This window comes from Marmota flaviventris, chromosome 1, assembly GCF_047511675.1.
Source record: "Marmota flaviventris isolate mMarFla1 chromosome 1, mMarFla1.hap1, whole genome shotgun sequence".
Lineage (NCBI taxonomy): Eukaryota > Metazoa > Chordata > Mammalia > Rodentia > Sciuridae > Marmota > Marmota flaviventris.
The window spans coordinates 187,519,853-187,540,285 of NC_092498.1; the positions used below are offsets into that span (position 1 = coordinate 187,519,853).

Here is a 20,433-nt window from a genome sequence, read left to right on the forward strand (position 1 = left end):
GTATTTCAGGAAAAAAGAGTAAGAAAATTAGGCCTAACCTATATGGTCAAAGGACGTGAAGAGAGGCAGACTGACTCAACATGGTTAGGATGCTGAATATACTGGATTTGGAGTTTGGATGAAGGGAGAGAAAAAAATCAAGGATGCTGCTCACATTTCAACCACTGAGCAACCAAGTGAGTAGTGGTTTTATTCACCAAGGAAGGAAATGCAAAAGGAAGGAAAGGTTTGATAAGTTCTGTTGAAGATAGGCTGAGGTATCCAGGACAGTGGTAGAGAACCTTTCTGAGTTTCTCCTGATTCTAAAGCAGGCAAAATACTGAAGTAGGTGAAATATTTACCAGGATTGAGGAGTAAAGGGAAGCAGCCTGAAGAGAGCAGAAACATTTAATGTAGAAAACAGGAGATTAGAAAAACACAGGAGTAACCGTGTTTGTGTTGTGGCCAGATAAAAACATGAATTTATAGAGTCATACTATGACACTATGTATGACTTAATTTTTTCAGCTGTTTTGAGCAATCCTCCCTCACAAACCTAATTATTAAGGATTAGGGACTTAGTAAAATGTTGAATACAGATAAGCACAATAATTACTGACCTTAAATAACAAAAGAAAGACAGAAGATAAGGACTATGGATTCTGAGCTAGACAAGAAAGTAAGTGGAGGCAGCAGACAGGAAAAATAAGGGTGCAGTCCTACCTAAATAGGTTCTAAGAAACAGGATTATGGTAATAGTAGAGAAAGAGGGATGAAGGGGAAAAGTAGAGTGTAGTGAGACCTGGATATCTAAATTTAGGAACAGGGATAGAGAGGCACTCCCAGGAGATAAGACCATGACAGTACAGAATGAAAATGTCCTAAGAGGTGAGAAAAATCAACAAACGGAAAGGATGTGATGGTAAATAAGGTAGATCACTCACAAGCACTCTTAAATAACCCAAGATAGTAACAGGCCTTAGCCTGGCAAATCTACAAAAGACTGAGAATCAGATGTTGACATCCATGATCAGGAGTGAACAGAGGAAGTGAGAAATACATACATCGTCCTAATACTAGGTTCCATTGAAAACTTCTCCCACAGTCATCAAAAACTCAAACATACTAATTACACTTGAAAACCTCTCAAAGGAGCCAGATGCAATGGCACATACCTGTAATCCCAGCAACTTGGGAGGCTAAGGCGGGAGGATCACAAGTTAGAGGCCTCAGCAATTTAGCAAGACCCTAGTTCAAACTAAAAACTAAAAAGGACTGGGGATGGGCTGTGGCTATGGCTCAGTGGTAGCATGCTTACCATGTGTGAGGCACTGGGGTCCATCCTCAGCACCACATAAAAATAAATAAATAAAATAAAGGTATTGTGTCCATCTACAAGTAAAAAAATAAATTCAAAAAACAAAAAAGAACTGGGATATAACTCAGTAGCAAAGTAGCCCTGGGTTCAATTCCTAGGACTACATACATAAAGCTGAAAATGTTATTATTTTTTATAAAAATTTTCTCAATGAACAAATTTACTCCTCTACTCAGATTATTCTATTTACTGTAGATGTGGAGAGAAGCAGCCATCTCTAATCACCTGAAACTCACCGCCAACAAAATACAATCTCAAATAACTCCTATTTGAAGTTCACAATCATAATAGAAAAGCAATGGCATATAAAATAATCCCTTAAGGCTAATACATCCAATATTCATTACATAAGCTTTTAAAGCAATTTATTGCTAAGTCAGTGCCATTAGCAGATGGTAGTGAAACAAGTTAACATATAAAAATTGAACCAATGACCAGGAATGGTGGTGCACACCTATAATCCCAGAGACTCAGCAGGCTGAGTCAGGAGGATCCCAAGTTCAAGGCCAGCCTCAGCAACTTAGTAAGGCCCTAAGCAATTCAGACCCTTTCTCAAAACAAAACCAAAAAAAAAAAAAGGGGGGGGGGGGGCTGGGGATGTGACTCAGTGTTAAGTGCACCTAGATTTAATCTCCAGTATAAAAAAAATTAAACCAATGATGTAAAATATGCAACTCACAAATAAGATGAAACTATGAACCTTTTTCAAAGTATAATTTATCATGATCATTCCTCAACAGAACAACAAGGAACTATCTTATGCCTACTCTGCCAAGCACTCTGCTAAGCTCTTCTGTCCTGCAATACCCTGTACACTAATTTTGAAGGCTCAACAGTATTTAAAAAGGTCCAGTAAGATCTCATCAACAGAATTAAGCTCTCTAGCAATCTCAGATATCAGAAAGCCTAGACTCAGAAGGCAGTCTGAGGAAGTAAATATTGTGTCCAGAGGGTATGTAGGGGAGCTAATAGATAACCCTTCTCCCATCCTCGATTAATAACTATATGGTTTGACTTATCTATAACAAATCTATAGCAGATACATTCAATTAAGAGAAAAAAGGTTAAAACAGATAAATTGTTTAAAACAGCCTAAAGCTAGTTATAGTACGTTGTATTTTCAAAAGGAAAGACATCACATTTTAAATATTTTAAAGGAAAATAACTATATTATGTTTTAGGCTTCTAAACAATTTATCAAATTGTAATGATATTCTTTAACATCTGATGCTTAAAGGCAGAGTAAGTTCAGTGGTAGAATACTTTGCCTAGTATGAGCAAAGCCCTAGGTTCAATTCCTAGTACCACAAAAAAAAAAAAAAAAAAAAAAAGAAAGAAAGAAAAGAAAAAAGAAAGAAATGCTTAAAGCAATAAACCAATTTCTAATTCATGCTCACACAGCCTTCCAAAGAATATTCCAACACCAAGGTTTAAAAACAGTCAGGACTTTCTATTCTGTATTTCCTCAATCAATCTGTACACTAATTCCTTTAGAATGTTGCTTAATGTCCTTTAGAATGTAAGAGCACAGGATGATTATTAATATCAAGTTCCAAGAGAGACATACAGCATTTGATACACATTATTTTCCCTGATCACTGGAAAAAAATCTGAAGAGATTAAGTAAAATAATTCTCATTGTACAGATGAGAAAAGTGAGGTTAAAGATGTCAGCAGCGCAAGGCCACCTGGTGGCAGAGTGGAGGTAAGGAACTCAGGTGTCTCTGAAACCCAACATGGGCTTTGTACACCTAAGCTGTGCTACCTCCAGATTTTACCCTGCTTTGAAAATAAGGGTCTGGGTTTGTGTGGTTATTGACTCTCCCATTACTAACCAAAAATGACTTAACTAAATAAAATGAAAGACCAAATGAAGGCCAATTTTTAGTTTGAATGAATCCATTATTGCTTTGCTAACAAAAGGAAGACCAATTTGCCCGGAAACAAAAACTCATAACAGAAATTTATCCTGAGGACGCTGCTAATGGCAGTGTAAAAATGGATAAGGAAGCTCCTTGTGGACAAGTTATAAGGTCATTTGGGAACTATTATCCACAGCACAAAAATAAGTACTCAATATTATTGAACAGAGCCTACTAGTCAGTGCATTTGGCTAGTTCTAGCACCTGTACAAACACACATGGACAGGGAAATTAGGGAGCAAACTCCAAGAAGAATAAGGGCCCACAAACCTAAAATCACATGACTTAAACGCATGAGAAAAAAGAAAGTTCCATTATATAATGATTCTAAATAATACTATAGCACAATTTCAATATAGTAGCTGATAACTGATCTGGGACTTCAAATCCCTCTTTTTGTCATTATGATTATGTACATTAAAAGTCACTGCTAGGGCTAGGGTTGTGGCTCAGTGATAGGGTGCTTGTCTAGCACATATGGGACACTAAGTTCCATCCTCGGCACCATAAATAAATAAATAAATAAATTTTAAAAAGGCATTGTTAAATGGATTCTACTGCCATGTATAACTAAAAGAAAAATAAGAAGTCACTGCTTCACATAAAGCAAAAGTTATATAAGGATTTATACAGAAATAGTTTTCCAACAACCTAATTAAATGTATCTAAAAACTTATAAATATATTTCATAAAATTTTCATTTTACTGGTACTCAACACTCACTTGCCTAAAATCTTGGTTTAAAAAATTTATATATATATATATATATATATATATATATATATATATATATATATATATATTAGCTGGAGCATAATCCCAAGGTCGTGGGAGACTAAGGCAGAAGGATCACAAGTTTGAGGCCAGTTTCAGCCAACTGAACAAGGCCCTAAGCAACTTAATGAGACCTCGTTTCAAAATAAAATACAGAAAAGGGCTGGGATATATCTCAGTGGTAAAGTGCCCCTGGGTTCAATTCTGAGTACGCCCCCCCCCCCAAAAAAAAAAAAAAGTTAAACACTCTTACACTGGGGACTAGGGATACAGCTCACAGGTAGAATGCTTGCATAACATGCTTGAGGCTCTGGGTTCAACCCTCAGCACAGCACCAAAAAAATAAATAAAAGAAAACTTATTTGGAATCGATCCAAATTGCAAATTCACTATTTACTCAATACTCCCAGCTCAATGGAATGAAGGCAATGAAGATTTTCTTCTACAAGCAGTTCTATCAAGCAAAGTAAGATATTTTTCTCAATGATTAAAATTAAAATTAAACCTTTAACTTATTTTTAGTTGATTAAACAATTAATGAGTCTATGATACCATCCTAACATTCATTCACTGAACAAGTATTATTTTTTCCTGAGAATTAAGCAATGACCCAAAAAAGTTTTATCACCAGTCCTGAGGGAATCTGGAGGCAAGACAGGAAATTTTCACTCAGCTATTAAATGTAATATTAGCAACTTAATTCACAAAACTTACAGTAATAAACACTTTTAAATATAAAGAGAAACACCTATAGTAAGCTTCGAATTAACTGAGGCAAACAGAGCTTTCTAGTATCATACTAGTAAAATTATCTAATATGGTTAAATATTTGATACTGACAAATAAGGATCTTCGATTAGTCTACACTAAGGAGAAATGGAAGGCCAGGGGAACAACAGTGGTTTGGCACTGACCGTAAGGTTCAAGGCCTGGAAATTTTCAGAAAATGCCTCTGTTGGTGCATTCACATTTGTAACATAGGGATGATAACTGTCTGAGATACCTAATAAAATGCATGGCTCAGAGCTGGCTTTCTCTAAAAAGTTAGTTACCTGTTCTCCACTGTTTTACACTGCAGCAAAGAACAAAACCATAAATCCTAGATTAAGTTCTGCATCAATATGAGAAATATGACATTCCTCCCGCCCAGTATGGAATAAGAAAAGGAGTGTGGTAGGGTTAACTATTTCATCAAAGAAGCTGTAAATGCAGGACACAGTGAACCACAATCATAATCCCAACTATTCAGGAGTCTGAGGCAGGAGAATCAGTAGTTCCAGACCAATCTGGGTAATATAGCAAGACCTGATCTCAAAAAAAAAAAAAAAGTTTCCCCAAGAGGCTGTAATTTGAATTTAACTGAGGTTTATATTCAAACTTAAACACAAAAATATTTTCAAGAAGTGGGGGGAAATCATCTAATATTTCCCCCAAATATTGGCTTCTAAAAATTGGCTAAATAGAAACTATATCTAGGGCTTATTTCTAACATCTTTGAAGTGATGGACATTACACATGGTACCTACATAACATCATAAAGAATGTATGATTTCAATGATGTCTTCCCACAGTACTACTCAGGGCTACAACCATTCCCATGAACTCAACTCCAGGGGTACCCTTGGAGCAAAAACAGGACAACCACGTGAATGGTGCCCCGTAAAAATGGGCCATAGTAATTTCAGCCAATGTAATAATATGGGTACATTCATGATCAAAAAGAAGTACAAAGACCACAAAGGAAAACTCTAGGTTGAAAAAAGTCTGAGAATAACCAAGCAGCTATTTCCTTATACTGAGGGACCACATTTGTAACAACACCACCCCAGTTTCTTCCCACATCCTGCCTTCCCTTTATATGTCACTAATCTAAACAAACCCCTGGATAGGAAAGTGTTGAAAGAGAGGAGGATCAGGACATCAGTAACATACAAACTCAACATTTCCAAGGGACTCATGCATTCACTATATAATTTAGTGAGACAAATAGCATGTGATTTTACTAACGGGTATGTATTAACGACCTTAGTATTTATGGGATAACTTGGATAACATGAAAAATTAGGTAGATAATAAACATTAGAACATACTAACAGTCATCCGTATATCTTTTTGTGGAATAGTTGGTATGCCAACCCACAGCATAAAACAATGTAAGAAATTATCCTATTTTACTTAATAGCTAACATTTTCATGGCTCAAAACTGAAAATAGTGTACAATAAAGCTTTGCTCCCACTCTTGTCTCAATCCCTACTCTCATGAACCCTTTATGGCAACATTTTAGTTTCCTATTATCTCCCTAGTGTATTGACACAAATACTAAAAAATACAAATACATACTTATGTTCCCATTAGAGAAAAGAAGTGTATAATACAAACTCACATCTTGCTTTTTGTTGTTGTTGTTATCAGTTCAGCATCCTCCATAACAGTACATCCTCATTCTTCACAAGCTATAGTATCACACAATGTGAATAGACCATACTCATTCAACCAGTGCTCTATCAGGTTGCTCCCAAAGCACCTTAAGTGATAAATTTTTCAAATCTATACTGTAACAAAATGAGTTCTAATTATAGAGAAAAAACTGAATCTTCAAATAGATTTAGTCAGTAACACAGGAGTTGCTTTCTTAGACCCCTAACAATACAACATATTAATGACCTACTGTTTTACATATTTTCTAAGAACCACCCAGAAATACTAACTCACATGGTTGCATTCTCTTTTCAAAGTTAATCAATATGGGGGTAGAGAGAGAAAATGGGAGGGGAGGGGAGGGGAGGGGAGGGGATGGGGGATAGTAGAGGATAGGAGAGGTAGCAGAATACAACAGTCACTAGTATGGCACTATGTAAAAACATGGATGTGTAACCGATGTGATTCTGCAATCTGTATACGGGGTAAAAATGGGAGTTCATAACCCACCTGAATCAAATGTATGAATATGATATGTCAAAAACTATGTAATGTTTTGAACAACCAATAATAAAAAAAAGAAAAAAAAGTTAATCAATATGTTATGTTCATTATAGGACTTCTCGGAGCCTTTAATATACTATTATGCATTGTGACATACTCCACATTTATTTGGCTACAAAACAGATTTTTAGCAGAATCACCCATAGATCTAGTTAGCATTCTGTGAAACAAACTAATGAAATGTGAGGTCAATGCTATTTCAGTAAAATATAAAACTATGAACTTTTAAAAAAGACATGAAGCCAAACTGAGTTAGTCTTTAGAATACATTCTTTGTCGGGTGGTGGCATGCCTATAATCCCAGCAACTCAAGGGGCTGAGGCAGGAGAATCACAAGTTGAAGGCAATTCTCAGCAATTCAGCATGACCCTAAGCAACTTAATGAGACCATGTCTCAAATTAAAAAATATAAAGTAGCTGGGTGCAGTGGCACACGCCTGTAATCCCAGCAGCTTGGGACGCTGAGGCAGGAGTATTGCAAGTTCAAAGCCACCCTCAGAAACTCAGTAGGCCCTCAGCAACTTAGCAAGACCCTGTCTCTAACTAATATAAAAAGGGGTGGGGATGTGGTTAAGTGCCCCTGGGATAAAATCCACAGTACAAAAAAAGAAAATTACATTCTGTAGCTGGTTTTTTGGATTATAAACCTCTTCAAAACTGAATGTAAAGCTATTTGGCCCTCTTGCAGAAAAAATGCACACAAACAGAAAATTTTTCAGTTTCTGGGGATTCATGGACCCTTGAGGCCCATCCACAGAATTCAAGGTCATCTATTTTTTAAAAGGAATTTTAACTAGATAGTGCCATATTATCTATAGCACCATTAATACTCCAAATACAAGGATACAACCCAGAGCACTTCTCATGCAAAGTTAATGAAAAAACAGAATTCATTATAAGATTTACTGTGGTACAAAGCAAAGCATACTCACAAGGATCATATTTAACAATCATCAAGCAAAAAAAAAAAAAAATCTATAAGAACTGTTACAAGGGATTGTAGTCTAATTTTTACGATACACCTCATATTTCAAATAAATTAAGATTTTTACAGGCTGAAGAAAATTGACTTTTAATTCATTCTAGACAATATGAAAATAAGCATTTTTTTTTTCTTTTTTTGACTCAGGACCTCACCATGTTGCACAGGCTGGCCCTGAATGCCTGAGCTCAAGCAGTCCTCCTGCCTCAGCTTGCCTAGTAGCTGGGCACCATTCTCACCACCATGCCCAACTTCAAAAAAATTTTTTAGAGCGCAATGTATTTCATATTCAACAACAGCAGCTACTAAAAAATAATCTTGTGCACACCTGTGATCCCAGCGACTTGGGAGGCTAAGACAGGAGGACTGCAAGTTCAAGGCCAACCTCAGCAACTTAGGGAGACCCTGTCTCAAAATAAAAAGGATTGGGGTATGTAGCTCAGTGGGGAAGGGCTCCTGGGTTAGAGCCTCAGTAACCACCTACCCCCTAAAAAATACTGCTACAAATTTTAATGTGGCAGCCCTGCATGTTGGTGTACTACTTAATCCTGTTACTAGGGAGGATACGGCAGGAGGTCACAAGTTCAAGGCTAGCCTTAGCAACTTAGCAAGATCCTGTCTCAAAATAAAACAAAAAGGGCTGGAGATGTAACTCAATGCTTGCCTAGCATGTGCAAGGATCTCAGTTCAATCCCCAGCACTGTAAAATAAAATTAAAACTTTTCAATCCCCAGCACAGAACAACAAAATTGAATTGAAGGTGGCAATATGAATGCCCAGACGCAATAAGGAAAAAAAAAAAAAAAAAAACTGGGAGTTTTAAATGTAAATCAAAGAAATCCCAGGCATGATTACAACTCACATCTGGTCTTGACAATAGTAAAAGAGGAAGGCCAGTGAGAGCTGAAACTCAACCCAGGCTCCTCTCATCAAGCTTCATGCTACCTTGCACTGCCTAAAGAAGGCATCCATAGAATTCATACTCTCCAATTCACCTCTCCTTTTCTGCACTTCCTGACACAACTTTCTCCCTCCACCTAACCAAGCTCCACCCACTCATAGCAAATAGGGTGGGTTGAGACAGGGTCTCACTGATTTTACAATGTTCTCAAATTGTAAAAACTCAAGCAGGAGGATCTCAAGTTGTAGGCCAGACTGGGCAATTCAGTGAGACCCTGTCTCAAAATTAAATTTAAAATATGCATGATAGAATACAAATCTTGCCGGACATGGTAACACACGTCTGTAATCCCAGCAATTTGGGAGTTTGAGGCAGGAGGATTACAAGTTCAAGTCCAGCCGCAGCAATTTAGCCAAACTCTGTCACAAAATAAAACGTTAACAACAACAACAACAACAAAAAAGGCTGGGTATGTGGCTCAGTGGTAGAGCACCTATGGGTTCAATCCCCAATACAAAAAAAAACAAAAACACACACACAAATCTGTATCATAACCACATCATTTTCCTACTCTCAAGTACTGAAGGAAGTACTTGGCCACTCTCATAGCAGTCATTTGAAGATATGTAGTCCATGGAAGAAAAGAATCATTAATTCAGTCAACATGGCTCTATCCTCGTCAGCTAGCCCTCTGCCTTCCAGAAGAATGTTAAAGGCAACACTACTAGACCTGTAACACAATGTCAACCATAGGCTCCTTGGTGGTTTACCACATGCATAATTACAAGTAATCCTCAATGTTCTCAAATTGTAAAAACTCAACAAAATGTGCAAAAAAAAAAAAAGGAGGCAAATCTCCATGTAAACTAGAACGGTGGAATGACTTTATTATCATACATGCTCATCACAAAACTGAAAATAGTGCATGAACAAAAAAAATAGGAACTGCTGAAGCAACCATAATCACCAAGAGGAAACTACAATATAAGTCAAAATGATGCTTGGTATGGTGGTGCATGCCTGTAACTCCAGTGGCTTGGGAGGCTGAGGCAGCTGGATCACAAGTTCAAAGCCAGCCTCAGCAACTCAGGGAGGCCCTAAGCAACTTAGCTAGCCTCTGGCTCAAAATAAAATGTATAAAGGACTGGGGATGTGGCTCAGTGGTTAAGCATCTCTGGGTTCAATCCCCAATACCAAAAAAAAAAAAAAAAAAAATCACAATCAAAATGACATTGATCCATGACTAACCTGTAACATTCCCCTCATGAAACACCTGAATGCTCCTTTATAAAAATGACCCATTTTGTCAGCTGCAGATCTGATCTACTTTAAGATATTTGTGGTAAGACACAATAAGAAAGGGGAGGGAAAGAGGAAGAAAAACAACCCTTTACCGGATGTTGACAAGTATAACTACCAAGGTTTTAGAATATATTGGTTAGCACACCACATACCACTAAAATAATATACCAGTTTCCTCCAGTGCCAGGTTATTTTGGCTTTCAATTTTAACCTACTCAACTAACAGGAGTTTAGTGTAACAAAACTAAAATACACCCTAAGCTCTCTTGAAAGAAAACCTGTCTAACTCCCAGTTCCAATTACCTGACAAAACAATTCTTCAATCCAACTTAACTGTTCTACAGTTTCATTTGGAGAGATGACAGATTTGTTGTCTCTCCCTTTCCTACAACTCCATGAACTGTGGCCCAAAGATACCAAGAATAATGCAAAAAGGTAATAACTATAATGGTAATGCCTGGGGTGCCATGTCTCTAGAGCTATCAACCAGTATCCCAAAGAAAATGCTTACTTGCAGGTACACATAAACCTTTCATTTTAGCCATCACCAATAAATCCAAACTGAGTTAATATCTTTCATCTATTCTAACGACTTTAAGTATTTCTAATAAACTCAAGAAATGTTTTAACTGGTACTTATAAATGACATGTAAATGCTATCACTGTGTTCACTCCAAATGCCAAAATAAATTCATTGAAGGAAGGACCTTTCCTATCTTGTTTATTTCCCTAGCATCTGGCACCCATGAGATACTTAATATCCACAAAATGAAAGAAATAACAACAAATTCCATGGTACAGTCCCAAAATTTCAGTGGTAACAGAATTACATTAAATCATGTACACCTTAAAAGATTATTTGCTAAAACTTAGCAATCTTTTAAATAGTTATCTATTATAACAGAATTTAACCTGTACTAGAAAATAAGACTGACATCAATTGTGACAGCTACAATGATGAGTTTTCTACCAAAGCAAACAAAACTTGCATGTTTGTAAGATAAATGCCTTTCTTCCCCATTGCCATGAGTGAAACCAAAGAATGCAGAAGAAACCTTAGAGCCTAAATTATGGAACAGATGGGCTCCACTTTGAGTAATATAAACTGCCATCAATTTATTCAAATTATTTGCATAATTACAAAGATGACTTTTTATTAATATAAATTTATTCCTATTTTTTAGCTATGCTAAGCAGTCTATGAGTTAAGTTATGACTGACAAATATCATAATCTCACTAATGACTTTCATTTACCAGGAAAAAATGAGTAAGGAAAGATTAAAGTTGTGGTTTTGTTTTGTTTGTTTGTTGGTACTGGGGATAGAAACCAGGAGCACTTTACCATTGAGCTACTTAACCAGTCCTTTTTTATAAGGAGCCAGGATCTTGCTAAGTTGCCAAGGATGTCCTTGAACTTGGGATCCTCCTGCCTCAGCCTTTCTAGTTGCTTGGATTATTGATTGTGTGCCAGCATACCAATATTCCTCTCCAGTTTTCAAATCATACTATTTCTTGTTCCTCTGTTCCATTTTTAGGCTGATAGCTTGCTATATTTGAGTTCCATTATTGATTTGTATAGATCACTATAGCCAAGTCTTACTTTCCACAAGATTTAAGAGGTACATCTTCCAACTCTCCTCCCTGCCACAACATCAACAGCTATTGAGAATTCATTTGCCATTTGCTGCATACACAAACCACACATACACACACACCTCCCTTGAATATAACTTCTATGAGAGAGAAGAAGCTGGTTCTGTTTTGTTGGACACTACAGAATAGGTCCTAAATAACTGCTTTACATTGAATGAATGAATGATTTGGAGGGCAACGGTCTTACATGCTGCTTCTGCTAAGCAGGTAATATGTGAGAACACATCAATTTCTGTCCAGTTTTATAAAAACTCAGATGCAAATAATAAGGCTAAGAACATGCAATACTGTATTTGATACACACCTTTAGAACAGGTGCTATACAACAGTTTATTCAAAGACTACAGAAAGAATTACAGCAAATTCCATAGGAGCTTCCACTTTTCCATTACTATCAACGGGAAGGATCTTCCCAACAACCACTGCTATATGACTTCCCTGTCTGGAAACAGTTTTCCGCTACATTTAGAAATATGAACATTCTGAAATAACGAATGACTCCTTCCCCAGGCCTTGACAATAATCTTAAAATTAAAGGAGGGAGGAAACAGGTTTAAGGAAAACTCAAATAAAAACACGTGAAAAGCGATTTTCCTGTTAGTTGTGAAAGACTGGAAAATTTTTCGTGCAACTTTCTCTCCTTGGCTGGTCAAAGTAATTGGAAGCAGGAAAATTTCTAACATGTCCCTTGAGTCACTAACTAGGAAGAGAAAAGAATCACAACTGTGGGGGCACATGTGCTCCACTTAAAAGCAGGAAGTGAGTCTCTTTCTTGAGGATGGGCCACTCGTCCATCATCCCAATGAGAGGTATAACCTTTTGGAAATTCGCCCCCACTCCCCCCTAACCCTAAATTCAAAGCCAGCCTCACTGGGACACGCGATTTTCCCAGGCTCATGAAGCGGAGCAGCACAAGGGGCTCGGAACACTGTCACCCTTCTCTTTCTACTTGGCCTGCGACAGGAGGATACTCCTCCAATTCTTGCCAGAAAAGGAGGAGGCAGACCTGGCAGTCAACAGGGAAAAGAAGCCTTGGCCGCGAAGGAAGACGACTTGTCCACGCGGCCAGAGAACTCACCGAACAAAGCACACCATGGACCGGGTGGGGAAGCTCAGAAAAAGGAGGAAAGATTCACACCAGTTCTTCCCACTGCCTGGGACAAGAGACAGGTGAAGTCGGGGTCCTCCTTAGGAAAAGATGGGTTTTCCAGGGGCTAATCTGAACTCCAGCGCCAAAGCAACCTGAACCGCGACCCCGACTAGAGAGAACACCGGAAAATAGGGGAGATGAGCGTGCGGAGAGAAAGGATGGAGTGGTCGCGGTCACCGCGGGCCCCGCGGGTGGCTGGGTCTCGCTGGAACCGGGCGTAGGATGCCCTTAGCGAGGATGCCGGTGGCGCGCAGCCCGCCGCCCCGACTGGGCCTCCCAGGCGCCGCCGCCCGCCCCCTCGCACCCGCGCCCCGGGCGGCCACACAAAGGGGATGGCGAGGCGCGCCAGCCGCCGGGAGTCGGAGGGGCCCGGGACCAAGTGGCCGTACCGCGACGCTTGCCGCACCCCCGCCTTTGTCTGCCTCGCTCAGCACCCTGCCCCCGCCGGGGAGCCCCGCCGCCCGCGGCGCCCTCACCCTGCTTGTTACCCGGGTGAGTAGCGGTCTCATCTGTTCGCCGGCCCCATCCGCCTCCATGGCCGGCCCGCCAGCCCGCGGCGGCCGCTACAGTGCTGCCCCGCGCGGTCCGCCAGCCGCAGCCACTGCCGAATCCCCGGCGCGCGAGAGGGAACGAACGTGCGTCCGTGCGCGAGGCGCGCTCCGGGAGAGCCGGGCGCTGGGCTAGGAAGCCGCAAGGCGCGTGTATCCGCGCGGCGGCCGCGGGGTGGCTAGGGCAGGGGAGTGAGGCCACGGCGCGGAACGTGGAGCTAGAACTGAGCGAGCGCAGGACGGAGCGAGGAGGAGGAGGTAGCGCGTAGGGCTGGGGGCGGGGCCGGAGGCAGTGACGCGCTCGGCGCCGGGGACGCCCCGGCACGCCCCCGCGGCACGCCCCCTGCCAGTTTGGCACCGCCAGCCTGCTCTGCGCGCCCGCGGGCCCGCCGGGAGGCCACCCGGAGGTGGGGCGGGGGTGAGACAGATGGACATTTGTCTTAGCCAATCGGAGGCTCGCAGGGATCCGCACCCCCCCAACACCCCCCCACGCACACACACACACACACACGCACACCGCCCCCCCCAGGCCCCGCCCCTCTTTGTAAAAACTTAATTGACCGAGGCCTAGAGTCTAACTAGTTTTTCGGGTCGGAAGCTCCCCTGACATTCGGAAGTGGGGTGGGGGTCACTACCTCCCCTGGTTCTGACCACATGTTTTACAGGAAGGCGGAAAGCGGAGCCCCCTCCCCTTCCCTTTCAAGGAACTTATGGGTCTTCACGACTCCTGCAAATTTTTTTTCTGTCTGTACTGTAGGCATAAACTCCAACTCTGTGTCTGTGAAGGAAGGGTACACTTAGCCAGGTATCTTCATGCGTTTTCCCTGCTCAAGTGCAACACTACAGCTCCCGCACTCTTGAGTCCTCCCCATAGGGCACCTCTCAAGTTATCCATATCTGTACCTGGAGATGATCAAGGAAACTTCCACACAGCATCATTGAAGAATTAAGTGACTATCTATCATGAATGTGCTTGCCACATAGCATGCTTATTATTGTCATTGTTAACAGAGTTCTCTTCTTTTTTAGTTAAATAAAGATAATAAAAGTTTTAGTTGAGAAGAGCTGAATCCAGTTACGGAAGGAAACAAATATGCATACCAGAGGATCTGGACCTCACATCATGTCCATCTCTAACAAGATAATTAGTAAAGCCCTTTGTCATCAGTAGTTAACTAAGTTTATTGGATGGCCCATTGCTGGTTTGGGTCCTAGATCTCTTTTGTTCTAAATTTCCCAGAGACTTACAGTTAGGCTGTCATATATTGTTCAATAACTATACAAAAAGTAGTTATGCTTCTATTAGTACTAGCTACCATTTAAAGGTATATTTAAAGGCCTACAATTAGGGACTGTGACATTTTGCAAGCATGTTTCATCTCTAATCCTCACAATACCACAAAATATGTTTGCTCTGGTTTGAATGTGTCTCCAGAAAGCATATTTTGGAAACTTAATCCCAAATGCAACCATGTTGAGAGGTGGAGCCTAAGGAAAGGTGTTTAGCTCACAAGGGCTCCAACTTCAAGGGTGGATTAGTGATGATTATAAAAGGGCTTGAGGCTGCAAATTCTGTTTCTCTCTCATACATGCTCTTCTGCCCTTCTGCTTTCAGAAACGGGAAGCCACAGGAAGAAGACTCTCATCAGATATAGCCCTTCGACCTTAAACTTCCCAGCCTCTAGAAATGTGAAAGAATAAATTTCTTTATAAATTACCCAGTCTGTGTTATTATGTAATACCAACACAAAATGGACTAAGACGAAGTTGCATCCCCATTTTACTGACAAAGAAGCTAATGCTCACAGAAATAACAGGTTTTAGTTTCTATCAAGTAGAACTTTCTATCATACCATTTTAATGCCTTGCTAAATAAAGTGGAACAGCTGGACATGATGTCACATGCCTGTAATCCCAGCAGCTCAGGAGATTGAGGCAGAAGGATTGTGAGTTCAAAACCAGCCTCAGCAATTTAGCAAGGCCCTAAACATCTCAGGAAGATCCTCTAAGTAAAATATTTAAAAAGGAGCTGGGGATGTGGCTCAGTGGTTTAGTGCTCCTGAGTTCAATCCCCCGTAATGAAGGAAGGAAGGAAGGAAGATGAACAACCTTAAAGAAAAAGAAATGATGGTGCAGGCATGGTGGTGCATGCTTGTTATCTCAGCTACTCAGCAGACTAAGGTAAGAGGATCACAAGTTCAAGCCAGCCTGGACAATTTAGCAAGACCCTGTCTCAAAATGAAAATAGCTGGTGAGGTGGCTTAGTAGTAGAGTACCTCTATGTTCAATCCACAGTACCATGCACACACAAAAAAGAAACAACAATGAAAAAGCATAAGAAAGAGAAAGAAAAGAGAGACATGGGAGCAGGAATATCTCCTAAAGCTTTTTAAGGCATCAGTCATTTGTGACTATACCATTATTCTCAAAGTGAGTATAATTTATTGAAGAATGTGGTTTGGTCTCTGATACAAAGCAATATCTTCCCATAAAACCATAATTAGTATATACAGAACAACCTCTGTTCCCTTTTCTCTGCTTGATTTTTTTTTTTTTTTTGCATAGCACTTATCTCCTCATAACATTCTATGATTTTATGCTTTATTTGGCTTATCATCCATCTACACACACATACACAGAGAGAGAGAGAGAGAGAGAGAGAGAGACTAATGAGTGCTCCAAAGTTTTGTGTGGGCAGCAATTAATTGTTTTGTTATCATATCCTTAATGCCTACAAGAATGTTCAGCCCTTATAAACTCTCAGTACATGGGGTCATTGAGCAAATATACAGGTGGGGCACAACCTTCATTCTTCCTAAAACCCTAAGAGCATCATGGATGATGGTTGAGCCTGTGGTCAAGAACAATACAGGAGCCAAGACCCTGGCTACCAGAGTACAAAGTAATAAACAGTCAACTTGAAATAAAAATATGTGCTCCTCAGATCTTGCTAAATAATGAGGGTTTCTCTTCATCCATCTTGTAAAATGGAAAAGAAATGAATTCTTGGTTTATTGAATCTACAAATAGTTTTGAATTACTTCTGTAGTGCCATATACTTTTTTTACTCTTCATTTCATCCCAACTGCTAGAGGAAGAAGGTAGTAAAGGTCTGAATTATAAAATTTATTAATCTCAGTTACCCAGTTCGTCCAAGCTCAGCCAAAATTCATCCTGAGGTGATGGTATAGTGAGTAAAGAAGACATTGAGGCCAGGTGTGGTGACACATACCTGTAATTCCAGCAATTTGGGAAGCCAAGGCAGAAGAGGTCATAAGTTCCAAGTCAGCCTCAGCAACTTAGCAAAGCCCTAAGTAACTTAGTGAGACCCTGTCTCAATATAAAATATTAAAAGCTCTGGGGATGTGCCTCCGTGGTTAAGCATCCATGAGTTCAATCGTCAGTACAAAAAAAAAAAAAAAGATAAAATTGCTTTATGCAAATGTAGATGGCTATTGTGTTTCAAGGTGCTGAAAGGCAAATTGTTCTCCTAAGCATTTTAAATATTTTTTTTCTGAAATGTAGCACAGGGGAATATTTGCTAAATAGATGTGAACGTGAACCCAAATTCATCATTAAAAATGAGCTAGTGCCAGGTGCAGTGGTACACATCTGTAATTCCAGTGACTCGGGAGACTGAGGCAGGAAGATTGGAAATTGGAGGCCAGCCTCAGCAACTTAGTAAGACCCTGTCTCAAAATAAAAAATAGAAAGGGCTGGCATGTAACTCAATGGTAGAGCACCCCCGGATTCAATCTCCAGTACCATTAGAAAAAGAAAAATTTGAGCTGGTAGTAACTAAAATCAATGAGTTTTAATTGCATCCTAAATTCAGGACACTTCCTGAGTTTCTGGAATAGTAGGTAATCCTAGCAGGGACTTGGCAAGATCTTCAGCCTGAGAATTGAACCATCTTCCTGCAACACAGTTCTCCAGGAGCCAACACAAAGACAAATAGCAGTTTCTTTGTCATTTTGAAAAGCCTGAAACCATCTTTTTTTAAAAAAATTTTTTTAGTTGTAGATGGATACAATATCTATATTTATTTGTTTGTTTATTTTTATGTGGGAGGATTGATAGGATTGATCCAAGGTTTCACACCTGCGAGGCAAGTGCTCTACCACTGAGCTATAACCCCAGTCCCTGAAACCATCTTTCATCTTTAACAGGAGATCCTTTGATAACTATCTTCCTTGCTTCTTCATATAATTTAAATGTTCCTAGTCATCTGATCCTACAAGGTGCTGGGGGAAGAGAAAAAATCGACAGCAGAAATAAATCGACAGCAGACAGATTTACAAGAGAAAATATAATTTTAATTACACACATATGCATGGGAATCCCACAAAACATGAGACTCAAAAGAGCCACATGATTGAAGTTTACATAGCATCCAGAGGTACAGAAAGGAAGAGGACTTAGGGTTAATAGGAGGGTGATGGGAGGAAATGTTTAGTGAAGAATGTTTGTCTTGTTATGCAAATAGCCTCTCAGGTTAATAAAAGTAGCCATGGAGCAGACTTGGAGAGAATAGGTAATAGTTTGCATGTCTTCTATCTGCCTTCAGTGTCTTCTGTGAAGCAGCTAATCTTCTCTAGTTGATGAGATTCCAGGAAGAGGATTCATGACAAATGAATTCATTCTGGGAGAATCTACCTTTAGGCAGATAAGGGAACTTTAAAAAAAGCCCCTCTCTGCTTTTGGAGGGAGAAAGAGAGAGGGCTGGGATTGTGGCTTAGTGGCAAAGCACTGTATGGGGCGCTGGGTTCAATCCTCAGCACCACATGAAAATAAATAAATTTATAAATAAATAAATAAAATAAAGGTATTTTTCTACAACTGAAAAAATGTTAAAAAGGGAAAAAGAAAAAGAGAGAGAGAGAGAGACAAGAGAAAGGCAGAGACCTTGGTGCTGAGGCTGCTTTTGAGATCTTCAGTGTCCTTCAGTTCAAAACTCAGTGTGGGCCAAGCACAGTGGTGCACACCCATAATCCCAGCGGCTCAGGGCAGCTAGGGAGACTGAGACTGGAGGACTGCAAATTCAAAGCCAGCCTCAGCAACAACAAGGTGCTAAGCAACTCACTAAGACCCTGTCTCTAAATAAAGTATAAAATAGGACTGGGGATGTGGCTCAGTGGTTTAGTTTCCCTGAGTTCAATCCCATTATGGAACAACAACAACAACAAAAAAAAAAAACTCAGTGTGAGCACATCCCTGTGATCTCAGCAATTCCACTCGTAAGGCTGAAAAAGATTGCATGTTCGAGGCCAGCCTCAGCAATTTAGAGAGGCCCTGTCTCAAAATAAAAACTTCTAAAAAAAGGTTGGGGAATATAGCGCAGTGATAAAGCACCCCTGAGTTCAATTCCCAGTTATGATAAATAAGTATTCAGCATGCCAAAGTGCCATATTTGGGGGGGATCATTTTCTGAAACCAACAAAGGAAGACTAAAGTCCTTGGAATAGTGATTTCAAGAATAGCCTGTGCATCGTCAATAGGGGAAAGACAAATGTGTAAGACTGGAAAATGCCGCACCACACGACACAGATTACCAAAGAGGTTTCCGCTTTATTACAAAAGGCTGTGTGTTTATATAGGTCTAAGAGAGGTAGCAGGGGCTGAGGTAGATAACAGGTTGCCCGTTTATTGGCAAGCTCTTCCATATGTCAGTTCTGGAGCCCAAGAAGTTAATTCTAATTAGGGCTAAGGCTTCCCACTGGCAGGGTTTGAACATTGACACCGGCTGGAACGTTTCACGCCAGTGAAAGAAACAAAGAGGGTAAAGAGGGTCGTTAGACACCATGTTGGGGTTTTTTTCTGGGGTGCTGCGCCATTATATGTTTTCCCAACAAAATGGAAAAATGTGTAAGTAATCATTGTTCTTTATTTCATAGGCTAGGCATATAGATAAATTTTCCCCAAAAAATAAATAATAATAATAATAATAAAAACCTAGTCCCTAATCTGATGGAATTCAGAGTGGAAGAGATGGATAAGGTACACTAATATCAACAATGTATGTAATGGGATAAGTTTTGCTGGCTGCGGAAGATGTATATCAAAGTGTTTGGAAAAACTACAGAGAAATACAATAGATTTAAATTGATTCATGATGGATGATGGTATATGTGATATAACATGGAATATATTTGGTCTTTGTTCCTGCTTCCTGTCACAGAGCTTTGTAAAGCCTTTAGAATTTCTTGAGAGATGCTACTGTTTTTTTGTTATTTAAAACAAACCACTTTGATAATGCCTGAGCTTATGATCCTGAGCTCACCTAGGGTGGAGCTCAAGATGGTCTCAGAATAGGGTCAAGTCACCAAAAAAAAAAAAAAAAAAAAAAAAAACAAGTGATTGGAGAATCAAAGGGCTAGCATTTTCATCCTCACTCACTACCTCTGGAAGGGGTGGTGGGCTAGATCAAACTCTGTAACCTTCACAATTTAGTAAGACTCTGTCTCAAAATAAAAAATAAAAAGGACTGGGGATGTAGCTCAGTAGTACAGCACCCTGGACTCAATCTTAAGTACCTACCGGAAGGAAGAAAGGAAGGAAGGAAAGAAGAAGAAGGAAAGAAGGAATAAAACCTCTGAAGCAATAAGGTTTGATGAATTTCCACATTGCTGAATATGTGGAGGTTCTCCAAGAAGACATGAAATCTCCAGGTTCCAACCCTGATACCTTGCACTATTCATCTCTATCTGGCTGTCTAACTGTATCCTTTGTAATACCTTTTACAGCAAACTGGTAAATTGGGTGTTCCCTGAGTTATATGAGTCATCCTTACAAAACATTATCAAACTCAAAGAAGTGGTCACAGGAACCCTTGTTTGTAGACATTTGATCAGAAGTATAT

At 39.9% G+C, this 20,433-nt stretch overlaps 1 protein-coding gene across 3 annotated transcripts in view; it reads right to left on the reverse strand.

Moving 5' to 3' along the window:
- Slc4a7 (solute carrier family 4 member 7) overlaps positions 1-13,766 on the reverse strand; it is a 94,888-nt gene extending 81,122 nt beyond the window's left edge. For all 3 annotated transcript variants that reach the window (XM_071619592.1, XM_027932144.2, XM_027932145.2), the window contains exon 1: positions 13,515-13,766. In XM_071619592.1, coding sequence (XP_071475693.1) covers positions 13,515-13,562 — 48 coding nt within the window. In that variant the 5' untranslated portion in view covers positions 13,563-13,766. The remainder of the gene's footprint in view (positions 1-13,514) is intronic.
- Between the last annotated feature and the right edge of the window lie 6,667 nt (positions 13,767-20,433).